Source organism: Denticeps clupeoides, chromosome 17 (genome assembly GCF_900700375.1).
Source record: "Denticeps clupeoides chromosome 17, fDenClu1.1, whole genome shotgun sequence".
NCBI classification, from domain to species: domain Eukaryota; kingdom Metazoa; phylum Chordata; class Actinopteri; order Clupeiformes; family Denticipitidae; genus Denticeps; species Denticeps clupeoides.
The window spans coordinates 3,068,715-3,083,212 of record NC_041723.1 but is presented as its reverse complement, the minus strand read 5'-3'; the positions used below and the strand labels follow the sequence as shown (position 1 = coordinate 3,083,212).

Here is a 14,498-nt window from a genome sequence, read left to right as displayed (position 1 = left end):
ATAAGATAAATTGGAGTGGCCATCTGAAAATGTGGCTCTTGTGGTGCCTCTGTTATAGGCAGTTTCAAACGTCTTTGTTAATTGCCGTTAATCAGAATCAGAATTGCGTTTATTGGCCAAGTATGTGAGTGTAACACATACAAGGAATTTGATTGTGGTGTCTCTCAAGCATAAAGGACGACTACAATATACAATATAGTACAAGGATTACAGTGCACGTAAAGAGCAGTTGCAGTGTTGTAATGTTGTAGGTGATTAGCATTGTACCAGTTTGACAGTTCAGCTTTTAGCAGGGTGACGGCGAGGGGAAATAAACTGTTCCTGCGTTGGCTGGTCCTGGTCTGCAGGCTTCTAGATCGTCTGCTGGGGGGCAGCAGGTCAAAAAGTCTGTGTCCAGGGTGTGAGGATCGTGTGAAGATCTTTCCTGCTCTTTTCCTGGTTCATGGCTCTTTTCACAGGTCCTGGAGAGAGGGCAGGGGGCAGTCTATCCTTTGCTGTTTGATGACTGCTCCATACCAGAGTGTGATGGAGGAGAACAGAACGGACTCAATAGCTGCAGTGTAGGATTGGATCAGCAGCTCCTGTGGAAGACTGGACTTCTTCAGTTCAGTCTCAGGAAGTACATCCTCTGATGGGTCATCTTGAGGATGGAAGAGATGGTGGTACGCAGGAACTTGAAGATCTCCACAGAAGAAACTCGACTATCTGATATGGTGAGGCGGAGCATATCAGATAGGGACGTACCAGCTGCTCAACTTCCTGTCGGTATGCAGATTCAACGTCATCCAATGGTGGTGGGGTCTCCTAGAGTTCTTGGAGATGCAGTGATTGGTGCAGAGGGGGAAGAGCAGTGGGGACTGGACAGGTGGGCAGTGGCGGCCTAGCAGGTAAGGAAAGAGACCCATAATCGGAAGGTTGCCAGTTTGAATCCCGAACCTGCAAGGTGCCACTGAGCAAATTGCCATCCCCACACACCTGTCATGGCCGCCCACTGCTCCCTCAGGGGATGGGTTAAATGCAGAAAGCACATGTCGCTGTGTGCACTGTGCTGTGGTGTGTCACATGCTGCAGGTGACACGTTGAGCCGGGACAGTTTGGAGGAGAGGAGATTTGGGACAATGGTGTTAAAAGCCAGGGGATCGAGGTGTTGCAGGATGTGAGGCAGCCCCCATATTCACTGCATCATTAAGGATACTCACATGCAGGGCTGTATTTTAAAGGGCCTGAAACCATGCACCTTCATCACGGGTGCCAGTAACTTTTCACAACTTTGATGATTTGCACCAATCAAAATTGTGTTATAATGCAGTTCAAATGTTCCTAATATAAAAATCTTGTTAGGACTTTAGGCAGTAACAGGGAGGTGATAGTGTAAGTGTCTATAAAGATTAATAAACACCCCATACAGAAAAGAAGAATGGATGTAAAAGTTATGTTTAAACATTAAATAGTGTTTATCTGATGACACACTTCATCCTGTGGCCTCCATGCACTTGAGGACAGGTTGAGGACAGGTTTGTGGTGTCTGGGACATCTTGTTTGGGCTTGAGCTGTGTGTACGGTAGAACGATCGTAAGTGCATCACACTTGTCTTTTTTTTTTATGTATGAAGCATGAACTTGACAGGAGCCAGATGATGTGCAGCAAGAAAGGAACACAAACGTCTGGACGTTTATAAATGTTTATTAATGCAAATAGAATCTTTACAAAGATAATAAAAGTAAATAAACAAAGGCAAGTACAAAGGCATTTTTCTGATTTTACTAATCCACAGCATCGACGTGAGATATCTGTATTTTACTATGTTATTTAAAAATATATATATGTACATAAATATCATGACAATTTGAAATGAAGAAGACTGTACCTTTTATCTGGAAACATACTGTATGTAGAATAGTAGACTTGCATTTGCTCTGCTACCAACTCAGAGGGCTATAAAAGGAGCTACAATAAGGAATTACAATAAGTCTCACACGCTGATCATGGTCAACGCACAAAGCCGCCAGTGCTGCGGGTACGGCGGGTCGCGGGTTTGCCATCTCAGGGGGCGCGGCGAGGGTCCGTCTCAAAACACACGAGCAGGCACAGTGTGGGAAAGAACACACGGTCCATCCTTTATAAAGAAAGGAAAACCGCCTCGGGTAAAATTCTCATTAGACGTTTTACACAGTAAAAAAGAAGAAAGAAAGAAAGAAAGAACGAACGGGAGGAATTTCTATGAAGAATTAGAGCGGTGATATTAGCATTGTGGCCCAGCTCACAAGCTACAAGCTGCTTTAGCCTGCCAGCACTACGTTGATGGTTCAGTTCAACGCTGGATGTATGCCACGTGAAAATATAGGTTCTATTAATACATACATGGTTAATAATCTCTGACTGAGAAGTGTCAACACACGTATTAGCCAATCAGGAAAGGTCTCCAGTACGGGAAGTGGGACTTAAGACTGTCTTCCACCGAGTCTCTGTGTCCTCTTCCATTCTCTCCTCATCACCCCTCACTGGGCCGAGTCGGAATCGCTGGAGTCCAGGCTGGCCTGTGTCGGGGTCGGGGTGCGTGTGGGCGGGGTCCCAGGGCCATGCAGAGCCTGGGTGCTCCGCCTCAGGTTCTCCAGGGACTGTAGGAAGGACCGCCGCGCTCTCTCCTCCTCCAGCGGCGACGCGCCCTCCTCCTCCACCTCGGCGATCTCGGCGAAGGTGACGGGCTGCGTCTTGAAGCGGGCCTCCCTGGGCCTGCGGGGCCGGCTTCGTCCACGGGCGGGGCCCTTAGGCACGGGCAGCTGCTGGGGGAACTCCTCCATGGCCATCAGGTGAACGGGCAGCGTGGGGAATCCCGCCCCCTCCATCTGACGGACGGCCATGTGCGGCTGTAAAGGTGAGAGAACCTGCGTCTCCGCTCGGACTGGGTCTGGAAAACCCAGAAGGACTCCCTCCGTCTGGCCGGGTCTCTGTGTCTGGGGTCCCGGTTTGCTTCTGTCCCGCTGCGTCTCGCGTGCGTTCGCCTCTGCCGTACGCCGCTCCCGCTCCGGCTTTTATAGCGCCTCGCTACCCACTCGACTTCAGCGTCCTTCCCCTCCCTCGCTGTTGCTCTCCTTCTGTCCCACAGCCCCTCCCACCCGCGGTACTGGCTGCCGATCCGGCCTCCCGGAGTCGCCCCCTTAAATAAACACCAGAGGCGTACTGTAGAAGGAGAGAGGGAGGCAGGGCAGGGCAGCAGACACACGGGGTGACACGGTGACAGTGTGTCTGACTCATCTGGTCCACAATATCAGTTGATCTCAGTTCATCAGAGCAGGGCCATGAAAATGGACCAAAAGGAAGCTCTGGCGAGGCCAAGGGTCGCAGGTGAACAACAATGGTTTGTGACCACAGACAATCAATACAGTTGCCTTGGGGTTCTCAAGACCCTCACCATACCAGTCAGGGTGTCACCACAGAGCCATCATCATCATCCTCTCTCTGATAAACACGTTCCATTACATCTAAACGTCTGCTGAGCTAAGAGTTTTCCCATTTGGTAAAGCAAACTGGGTGACGTCCCCCGTTTGGCCGTGCATTCTGAGGATGACACCCCCCCAGGGGTGCCGGAAGGCCACCGGGCCACCATGCACGCCTCCCTCCCACCCACCCGTCGTGCAGATGACGTGACGTGTGCCTACATGCTTGCGGAATGCCTCCAGACTTTATTTCTGGCCCGCGGGAGTTAGGTCACATGCCCACCTCAGGTCAGGTGGTGTCACATGACACATTCAGACCACATCTCAAATGCAGATGTGGGCCGTTTATGCTTATGCCGCAGTCATGCCCAAAAAATTGATTGTTTATGTGCAGATTGTTTTATTCCACAAAAAGTCAAATAAACCCATTAATCTCTTCAGGCAGAAATCGGACATCAACTGTGTTAATCAACTAATTAATAATTAATAAGTTCCCTGCTTTGGAGAGACACGAATGTTCAATGTCTTCAAACAGTGGGGCTGTGGTGGCCTAGCAAGTAATGAAACAGACAATAATCGGAAGGTTGTCGGTTCGAATCCCGGTCCACCAAGGTGCCACTGAGCAAAGGACTGCTGCCTGGGCGCCTGTCGGTTGCACACTGCTGGGTGATGGCAGTGAAAGCAGAGGACACATTTTGTTGTGTCACCGTGTGCTGTGCTGCAGTGTTTCACAATGACAATCACTTTAAAAAGTGAAAAACCCATGAATGAGTAGGTGCATCAAAATCTTTTGACTGGCACTGTAAGCTGACATTTTTTTGACGTGATGAAATGCTTGCATTACGTGTATTAAAGTCCACTGGTATCATTCAGTCAGTCTGCAGCCCAGTGATTCTGCACGAATCTTTAACAGAACAGCAGTGCGAAGCTCACGGTCTCCAGAAGCAACTCCGACAGCAAAGCAAGAGCCACTAGGACTGTGTAAATCACAGCATTTCTGTTGATTCTTGTGTTTGCAGTTGCCACCTCAGATGCTCGTCTAAGTGCACCATCATGTAAATATTAAAACTAGGCCACAGCTTGATTCCAAAGAGGAAGACTACTTGAAAATAAACACCAGACATAAACCTAAAAATAACCGGTTCAGTTTTAGCACATGTTGACACTGAAATACTGGGGTCACATGGAGTATGTGGTCTTGTGAACGTATTTAACAGATGCTAGTGGACCAGACTGAAATAGTGACAAGGTGAGGCTAAGAGGAGGCCCACATCTGAAGGAATGGGCACGGGCCCTGATCGCCATGGCAACCCTGGAAATGTCAAGAGGAGGTAAGACACAACGCAGTCGGCGCATGTCAGACGCCATGCCACCGGTGGGAAAGAGAACACAAGCTCGGATGCACGCGGACCGTCGAGAAGGATTATCCTACCACTGCTATGCTGAAGACACACAACTCCTCTTCTCCTTTCATCCCTCTGACCTACATGCTGCTTCCAAAATCTCTGCATGTCTAACCGACATCTCGTCTTAGATGGCAGCCCATCACCTCCAACTCAATCCCACCAAAACGGAACTAATATTCATTCCAGAAGATTCTTCACCACATCAGGATCTTGCTATTTACCTAGACAACTCACAGCTCTCTCCTTCTGCAACAGCCCGCAACCTTGCCGTAACAATAGACAACCAACTCTCCTTCTCAACTCACATCAGCAATCTTTCCCGCTCATGTAGATTCCTTCTCTACAATATCAGACTGTCAACCCAGGCCACCCAACTACTGGTTCAGTCCTTAGTAATCTCAAGACTGGACTACTGTAACTCCCTTCTAGCTGGTCTACCTCTATGCACCATCTGACCTCTACAACTCATAAAAAATGCAGCAGCACGACTGATCTTTAACCTTCCCAAATTCTCCCACACCACCCCTCTGCTACGTTCCCTCCACTGGCTCCCAGTAGCTGCACGCATCAGGTTCAAAATACTGATGCTGGCCTACAAAGCCAAACATGGAGTAGCACCATCCTACCTCACAGCCCTTATTACACCTCACACTGCACCTCGTATACTCCGAGCCTCCAGTACTGCTTGCCTGGTCCCTCAATCTCTGAAGGTAAAAGGAAAACATTCATCTAGACTCTTCTCCGTCTTGGCCCCTCGGTGGTGGAATGAACTTCCCCTCGAGGTCAAAACAGCTCAGTCACTGAGCACCTTCACACGACAGCTCAAGACCTTCCTCTTTAAAGAATATTTAGATTAAATTGTAATTTTCTTGTTGTCGAACTTGTGTACAGAATCTACAACAGAGTGAATAAAATAGATGTATTCATAGTTGGGGTCCTAGTGAACCGGAATTGATCTCTTCATCTCTTAAGCACGTAGTAAGTCGCTCTGGATAAGGGAGTCTGCCAAATGCCGTAAATGTAAATGCAATGAAGGAAAGATCTTTAGACGTTTAGGTGGGAAGGAGGGGCGAGGGGGGGGTGTTACTGCCCCAGGGGTCTCGTCCCGGAAAACACCGCCAGGGAAGGAGAGTCATGGGTATTTATATCACGTCCATTCCCACACGGGGATGCGATTTAAATACTGTCTCAGATTAGCGATGGCATAACATAACCATCTGGTAAGACATTTCACAGCATGTAAACACTGTCCAGCGTTTAAAGAATGTAAAACGGTCCAATAGCAGGATTCTTTAATCAATGAACAATGGAAAAAAAAAAAAATAAAAAATACTAAAAGATGGTAAATGTACAGTCACATGACTGTGTGACATACTGCCGGAGTGTTTTTAATAGGACCCACGCCTCCCTAACCAGGCTACTAACCATCACTAGAGCCCCAGAATGACTGGGAAGAAGAACACCCTAGCAGTGGGAGATTGGAAGAATTCCGGTCTATAGTAATCACGTGAAAAGGACAATCCGGATTATGTAACGCTAATGGCCTTGGTTTAGAACAGGAATGGTCCTTTGAGGACACTGCAGCGCGTGTCTAACGGAGTCTAACATGACAACGGAGGCACGGCATGCGTGCAGCCACCGGCTACAGGGGCAGAGAGTCTCCTCGGAAGCTCGCTGGTGCCTCGGACAGCGGCCTTTCCAAACCCGTCCACGAGAGCCCGGGCCATGACCCCTACAAAAGCGGCCAGAGGAAAACAGCGACGGCGTCCATTCATCTCTGCAAACAACCGCGAGCTGCAGGAACACCTTGGGGGTCCACCGGGAGCTCTGCGGATAACCTGAACTTTTATGGCTCCGGGGGCCAAACGGGGCAACTTAATTAAAACTTTACCAGAAAGGTCCTATGAGAGCGAGACGCTTTGGCAGCACAGAGAGATTTGTGCTCAAGGATAAAGATCAAGCGAGCGGCGGGGGACTGCGCCGCTCGGTTAACTCCGAGGTTCGGCGCTGCGGAGTGACGCGCCATTGATGTCAGTAGATTTTTTGTTTTTAGGGCCGCGGCGTCCCTTCGGCGTTCGGGCGGTCTGTGCCAAGGCTAATGGTCCTTTTTTACAAACAGCTGTAAATCCAGCACTGGCGGAGGTGTTAAAATGGACCCTCACGAGTCGAAATGCTTGTGTACGTAATGGCCTGTGTGGTCCATGCACGCTTAACATCATTTATCGGCTCAACCAGCGCGAACACGAGTCTCCAAGAAATGGCGCTTTTTGCGAACCGCCTGGCACCGTACATTCAGGCTCTTGCGGGAATACTTTTTTGGTTAGTACTTTGATCAATTTTGAGAAATAGAGCCGGTCCTGATAGGACACCTTCCGAAACTTTGCTTAGTCCTACTCGTGGCTGGGGCTGCCGGATCCCATCCCGGGATCAACGGATGGCCAGCCCACCACAGAGTGCGCACACTCACCGCCATGGGGCCGTGGTGGCCTGGCGGGTAAGGAAGCGAAACAGCCAAGGTGGCACAGAGGTCTCCTTGGTCGAGGGACCGTCCCCACACACTGCTGCCCACTGCTCAGCGAGGCTGATGCAGGGTTTAAAGCAGAGGATTTTGCTGTGTGCACCGTGTTTAACACACACACACACACACCACACTCTCCATGCCCCATGACAATCTAGAGTCACCGATTCACCTAGCATGCATGCCTTTGGACGGCAGGACGAAACTGGAGGACCTGGAAGAAGCCTGCGCCAACGCAGGAAGAGTTAAGCGTTCTCAGTGCGCAAAGGCCCTTTTATTTATGTCAGTTCAACACATGAGGAACTCTGCACTCACCGGTCAGGGGGCTGAATGCTCCCACAAAGGAACCTCCGGCTGTGTAAAGTAACCTCTGCACCATTTTACATGATTTACGTGAACTCACTAGGAGGAACGCGGCATCGGGAGGATTGCGCGCCGCATGTGAGCCGCGAACCGGTGACACAAACGCGGTCGAGTTCTCTTCGCGCAGCTTTATTTACTCCCGAGGTGCAGTGAAACAGATGGAACTGGAGTTGGCACACCGCATTATGTTTTACTGCTACACTTTAACTTCACATGCCTTCCCTTTGGGATCATAATCGAGCTAATGGGCCACTTAGGTGTTCCTTTGGATTTTTTACACCACGGCAAATATTTGCCAAATTACGGTTATGTGGGGCAGCAGGGAACACATGCAGCGTGAGCTCTAATACACTGTTCATGGGAAAAATAAATAATAATCGTACTACATGGACAAACAGCATAATGAACCCATTTCAGACCAGAGCAGTCACGGGAAGGCTTTGTCAGGTCTCTGTCCGCGAGGCACCTTCTCCTTGGCATGCCGCGTCGGCCCTGGGAACATGTTGCGGAAAGTGAGGTTTATCCGCGGCCCCCGGTCGTGGTACTCCTTGGCGACTCGATGCTGTCGGGACAGACAAAGAGACAAACTCAGACGGAAAAAAGGAACATTGCACGTTCTGAGTGAGCAAACACTTGGCCGATGGCACCGCTGGCACCGTCAGTGGGGCAAGGGTGCCGGTGCAGAGCTCCGTGGGCCCCCCGAGTACGTCTGAGCAGCATGGGAGTGTCCATATACAAGGACAAAGGACACTTATTCATCGCGGGCCGCTATTACGAAAGCAGGAGCACAGATGCTGGGAGAGCTTTTCTCGGCAGCCTCTCCGCGGCGAGTGTAAATATTTAGTGCGTTCTTCAAATCCACGCCGAAGCGCGGGGCTCAGCCCACGTGAGTTATGGACTACTAAGCGTTTGCCGGGGCCGCGGAGGGATGAGACCTTCAGGCGTCGCCATAAAATGTTCCTGACCTTTCCTTCTTTCCCTCCCTCCCTCCGCGCCCTGAAAAGTTAACCACAGCAACGGCTTCGACAAGGCAACGACCTCCAATCGTCACGACGACGGACAGGCCGATTGTCCCGGACGCACTCCTCAGAGCTCTAAAATGGACTTGCCGCTAATCAGCCACAAAAACACACACACACACACACACACACGAACAAGGAGCCTCTGCTGGCAACGGCATCATGAATCAGCTGTAATCTGACACAGGCTCAGAATGTCCTGAAGAGGGCTGTTTCCGTAGCTGGAACACGGTGCCCCCATAAACGCACCGTCATTATTCCACCACGATAACCGGCAGGTCTTTTCCCCCATCGCGAGGAGCTCTCATTATCCCGGTCACGGCGACCATACATCTTCAGACTCAGGAGACTGTACTAAATCCCGGAGGAAGCCGCGTCTGTAACGAGGGCCGCAGCGCACGGGAGAAATATAGAATATGTTCGAATAAAATCTCTCTCTCTCTCTCGCACAGTTCAAAGCGATTTCTAAACATCGTTCATGTTCATGATGCCGCTGCAGCCTCGCCCATGATTCTCATGATAAGCTTTTATTGGGAAAAACAGGCAGAATCTTACGTGTGTTTATGAGTCTTTCGTTATTCTGCCGACTGTTATTCCACCGCGCTGCTCGGCAGGGTTTTTTTGTAATGTTAGAATGTTAATTACATTCTTGCCTGTGTGCCATCTCAGATTGTGTTATATATTTCCTATTGTTGTTCATATAAGGTTAAATTTGGGGCTACTGTGGCAAAGTATTATGGCTGCAATATTCAAATGTTTTAGCTATCACTTGTGTAATAAAATAATTGTCTGTTAAAAGGTCCCCTATTGTGGATTATATTATTTGCTTTTATATTAGTCTTATTAATCCCCTAATACTGTCTCTGAAGTCTCTTTCCGGAATTCAGTCTTAGAGGCAGACCCACAATGAGATTTCAAACCAGGATGCGGCAATTCGCTGTGTGTCGCTTTAAATAATAATGCGACATAAGGGGACAAATTCCAGATCAGACCGTGTGAGCTGCCACTCTCTGACCAGCGAAGCAGAACGACCAAATCACTCTTTTCACCGATTGCCATTTCTAGCCACTGCAGGACCGTAGACGGGCTCGGGAACTCGTATTAATGTTAAATCATCACACAAAGTGAAATACTCATGGTAGGGGATCTTTAACGCTGGTCTATTCAATTTGGGCTTGTCCTGGGTATACGTCACAGGGGGGCTGCACATGAGTACCTGCCAGTCTTCCTGTGTGTAGCCCTCCATCATCAGCAGAGCCCCATGGGCCAATGGGATCCGTAGCTTCTCAACATAGGTGTAGTCCCCACTCGCCTCCTAGGAGAGAATCACACAGATGTTATACAATGGGGACATAATTAAACCCCAACTCAATTAAATTCAAGCAAAAATCAGCCAAATGATCTTGTGGCTACAATAAAATAAACCATGAAAAATAACCGGCTTGCCTTCAGTACATAATAGAGCTGCATTCAGAAGGGGCAGCAACATACCAGACCAACTGAGGGCTACAGCGTTCTCTCCACAGCATTTTATGAATGTAAACGAGATCCACATTAAATAACAAAAAAAGCTCATTTATGTGCACAACCGGGTGTTCAGTAGTTAAAGTTAATAAATGTTCAGGCTATTGGTTGCTTGGGACCAACCATCTTCTGCACGTAGATTTTACAGCTCATTTATTAGGTCACAATAACGATGACCTTTGCCCTTAATCTGTTCATCTGTGAGTCTAAAGGAAAGTACGGGCCATGGGTTGTGTATTTCCAACCACTTTGTTTTACATTTTAAAATGCAAGTTTGTAGACCACTGGTGCAAAATGAAAAGGCGTTCCTGAGACATAATGTAGGAATTTCATAACACAGACATTCAGCAGACTGAACCCTATTGCTGTTGTATCCAAATATTTCTCCATGACTTCGTGGCCCAGACAGACTGTATTTGGGGGGGGGCTGACCGGGACAGGCTGCTTGCGGAGGCTGAAGACGCGCGTGTCACCCAGACTGAGGGAGGCGATGGTCGGCTGCGGGCCCAGCGCTGGCTCGTTGTCGCTGTGCCAGCCGATGCTGTCTTTGCCGTCGCGGTACAGGTTACACAACAGGGAGTTAAAAGAGCGGCCGCTGTGCTGCTCCAATGAGGCTCGCAAACTGCTCAGAGCCGGGTGCCACTGCGAGATGGAAAATGGGTTAAAGGTCGGACAGAATGAAAACTGTTTAATTATGTCTTAGATTATTCAGTGTATATAGTCATTTAGTTATGTTTAGTCATTATTTTGTCAGTTGCAGTACATTATGGTACAGTTCTACCTGTCTGAATTGTTCTAGTCTCGTTCTAATACACAGACATGCAGTGAATTGTGATGATATACAACTTATCTTTCAGATCCCCAGACAATGTAATGGAGCAATGTGGTCACAGAACCAAAGTAATAATAGAACATGAACATTCACAAGTGAAAAATCACTTTATTTCACAGGATGTTGGAGTTCTCTATTTTCTGACCAATCTGAGGTGTGCAAAAAGACATTTTGAAGAGGACCAAAGCAAGAAAGAAAAATAAAAATCGCAGGGGGAAGTTGTACCTCCGGGTTGGCTGTCAGCGTTGAGTTGGAGTAGGTGTAGGGCAGCTCTCCATACCAACACGTCAGTCTAGGCTCCTCATAAGCCTCACCTAAAACACACAACACCGTACTGAGAGATATGCGGATTATGGGATGTGTGGACGTGTGTGTATGTGCACATAAACCCGACATGATGATGGTCGATGATGGATTGCAGACTGATCTTAGTCTTAATGAAGGGCAGCCTTGTGACTGCAGGACTGTTGACAGTTGACACCACAAACAACCCCAATGGGACAAAGGTATTCAGTCTCAGAACAGGCAGAAGGCGGTTAAGCCGCACTTCTCATGCCAAAATGGAGTGAACGTGGCAGAACCCAGACGCCAACTGATCCACAAGACCTCTCACTGCCCGGACTAATTCCAAAATAGGCAACACATCCAGGGCCCAAACATGGTTTCATCCTCTGTTCATTTCTCCTTTAATTCAAATATTTACAAGTAAACCCCCCCCCCCCCTATGCTTGCCTGGACAATATTGTAAAGGCTAAAAGAAATACTTAATAGTTTGTAATTAATATCATTAACATTTTTTTTGTTTTTTCTTTACTAACATTTAATTACATCCAGAATAAAATCTTCATGCTTAAAAAGAAATATATAAACATCCCATATATTTGCATAATGAGACTCTGAGCACAGCTCCTCCTGCTGGTGGTGGATGCATGGAGACTGTATTGCTTTAAAAATTTAAACACAGTGAATATACTGGAATGAACAAAATGACCAAAATGCATACTCTTCAATAAAAAGCAAATGCATGTGACTGTCAATGTCTGAACCAATCAGATCCTGACAGGTTGGCTTCTAGGTGAACTTAATTACCTGTCCTCTAACTGAATTACAGTAGGGGCATTAAAGATGCTTCAGAATAACTAAAACATAATTCTGATTTATATGATTAGGTTATATAATGGATGTTCTCCTGTACTCTACCCTGCCTGTGGTTGGTCTTCTGTGACCAGGGCAGATCAGCCAGCAGTGTACTGAACACCCAGTCTGCCTCCTCCTGCAGTAGAAACCCAGGGAACAGCCGTAGCCTGAAGAAAAGCACAACACGTTCCCGTACAGATCTGAAGACATTTCAAGCAATAGATCAAAATGTCTGTAGCAGAGTCATTAAAAAGCAAAAAAGGGTTCCTTACGTGGACACCCCTGAGGGACCATGGCTGATTTCATAGACCCCCTCCTTACTGAAATGACATTTAGAAGTATAGGTCAGACCTAAAATATAGGTAATGGAACGAAACAATCAAACCTAATCAGCAGTTAGTGGAGAACCGATTAGAAATGTTTCGCTACTCATGCATCCCAGAGCATTTATTAAGCTCCGGGTGCAAGGGCAACGTCTTACATACTCACTCAATTGTCTTCTCCATCGGTACGTCTCTTTTTTGCTGTGTATTCAAGTGTAAAGAGTTAGGGTTAGGGTTAAGTCTGAGATGTTAAGTCTGTGTACAGAATTGCATTAAAAAAAAACCTTTGATGGCTGGTGGAATTCCACTGTAGATGGTCCTGAGCTCCATGAAGATGATGATGGGCAAGGGCCTGTGAATACAATGACGGCAAAAAAAAGCATCACTTGAAAACATTAATGGTTTCATTCAGTTGATTCGCAACGATTGTCCTACCGGCTGGCCGAGTTGGTGGTTTCGGCAGAGGCTTGGCCCAGGATCCCTGGACTCTGGCGCGTTGGCGTTTATCCCCCATAGTGATTTAACTAGAGAGCAAAAAAACAGAAAGAAAGAAACATTTACATTTATGGCATTTATCAGACGCTCTTATCCAGAGTGACTTACAATCAGTAGTTACAGGGACAGTCCCCCCCCGAGACACTCAGGGTTAAGTGTCTTGCTCAGGGACACGATGGTAGTAAGTGGGATTTGAACCTGGGTCTTCTGGTTCATGGGCGAGTGTGTTACCCGCTAGGCTACCAGCACCCAAGAAACATTCAGTTGTTCAAGTAAATCATCTCACTGCCATGTACTTGCTGCCATCCAGAGGCAATATAAAAAATGCAGTCTACAATGAAATTTCTACCTTTTTTTTTTTTTGCTTCACAGATGCTTAGGACAGAAAACCAATAACAAACATTCAGAGAACGTGTCAAGATCTGCATCAACGTGAGTTAGTCGCTACTGAATAATATCAGGATACAATTTGATAGCTCTTGTATCTGCTACGTGGGTTTTAATCTTTTGTATAGCCACTGTAGGCTTTTTTTATTGCTTAGCCAAACATTTTCCCTACAAGGGGAGAAAACAATGTCATGTCTCTTGGAAAAGTAACTATATATATATTGCTGTTTATTTATTGCAAAAGCGTAGTGTGTGTGTTTTAGAGGACCTTCACGTAGTCCAGCGCTTCTCTTTTCCTGGGATCCCTTACGTCCGACTACACGGTTTAACCAATAGGGACGCTCCATTTCAAACACGTGACACAACCAACCACCGAACCAAGCAAATCTACCGACGGCACGTTTTAAGCACTTAGAATACAATTCCAATATTTATCAAACGCGCGGCCCACACAGATTTTAGGGGGGGGGGGGTCATTTTCAAAGTGCACGCTGGGGTAAGGAAATGGTGCTTACATTTCGCCGCAGACGTCACATGCTTTCCCGATAAGCTAGGCTAGTTATCTCACGGCCAAAACAGAAGCGGGTGCATCGTGAAACTACCCCCCCTGTGCAACACGGGGAGGACAGTGTGGTTCCTAGGGTCACTATTGGCGAGGTTTCCTTAGAAGATCTGCCAGGATATCTTCACTATCTGCCCCACTCATTATTAGGCCATTAGGTAACACCTTAGCCTAATTACGGCAGGGCTGGAGTGAAGACTCTTTGGCTGATGTTCCTCCAGGTTCAGGGTTGGGAATTCGAACACTAATATATACACTGCTAAGAACGAATTAAATAAAGGGAACACCAAAATTATACCTCCTAGATCTGAATTAAATATTTTTTTGACCTCCCTACAACGCCTGGGCACGCTCCTGATGAGGTGGCGGATGGTCTCCTGAGGAATCTCCTCCCAGTCCTGAACCGTCTGTGGTGCACTGTGTCATTGTGGATGGAGCAAGACATGATGTCCCAGATGTGCTCAATTTTTAATTCATGTCTGGGGAACAGGTGGG

At 47.6% G+C, this 14,498-nt stretch overlaps 2 protein-coding genes across 4 annotated transcripts; both read right to left on the bottom strand.

Moving 5' to 3' along the window:
* Positions 1 to 796: 796 nt before the first annotated feature.
* alkbh3 (alkB homolog 3, alpha-ketoglutarate dependent dioxygenase) lies at positions 797 to 14,044 on the bottom strand. 3 transcript variants are annotated; one of them, XM_028959228.1, is made up of 11 exons: positions 13,957 to 14,044; positions 12,995 to 13,083; positions 12,844 to 12,911; positions 12,726 to 12,760; positions 12,509 to 12,556; positions 12,300 to 12,403; positions 11,325 to 11,413; positions 10,700 to 10,909; positions 9,960 to 10,058; positions 8,144 to 8,286; positions 797 to 880 (listed from the first exon to the last, which is right to left on the bottom strand). In XM_028959228.1, exons 2-10 carry the CDS (start codon positions 13,071 to 13,073, stop codon positions 8,152 to 8,154), a joined length of 867 nt encoding a protein of 288 aa, XP_028815061.1. In that variant the 5' UTR covers positions 13,074 to 13,083; positions 13,957 to 14,044; the 3' UTR covers positions 797 to 880; positions 8,144 to 8,151. The 3 variants fall into 3 exon arrangements, with proteins under 3 accessions (XP_028815061.1, XP_028815060.1, XP_028815062.1); XM_028959227.1 differs by lacking the exon at positions 797 to 880 and having other exon boundaries at positions 5,755 to 8,286; XM_028959229.1 differs by lacking the exons at positions 797 to 880; positions 13,957 to 14,044 and adding an exon at positions 13,710 to 13,764 and having other exon boundaries at positions 5,755 to 8,286.
* c17h11orf96 (chromosome 17 C11orf96 homolog) lies at positions 1,666 to 3,579 on the bottom strand. Its single transcript, XM_028959230.1, has one exon. It carries the CDS (start codon positions 2,859 to 2,861, stop codon positions 2,499 to 2,501), a length of 363 nt encoding a protein of 120 aa, XP_028815063.1. The 5' UTR covers positions 2,862 to 3,579; the 3' UTR covers positions 1,666 to 2,498.
* Positions 14,045 to 14,498: the final 454 nt, after the last annotated feature.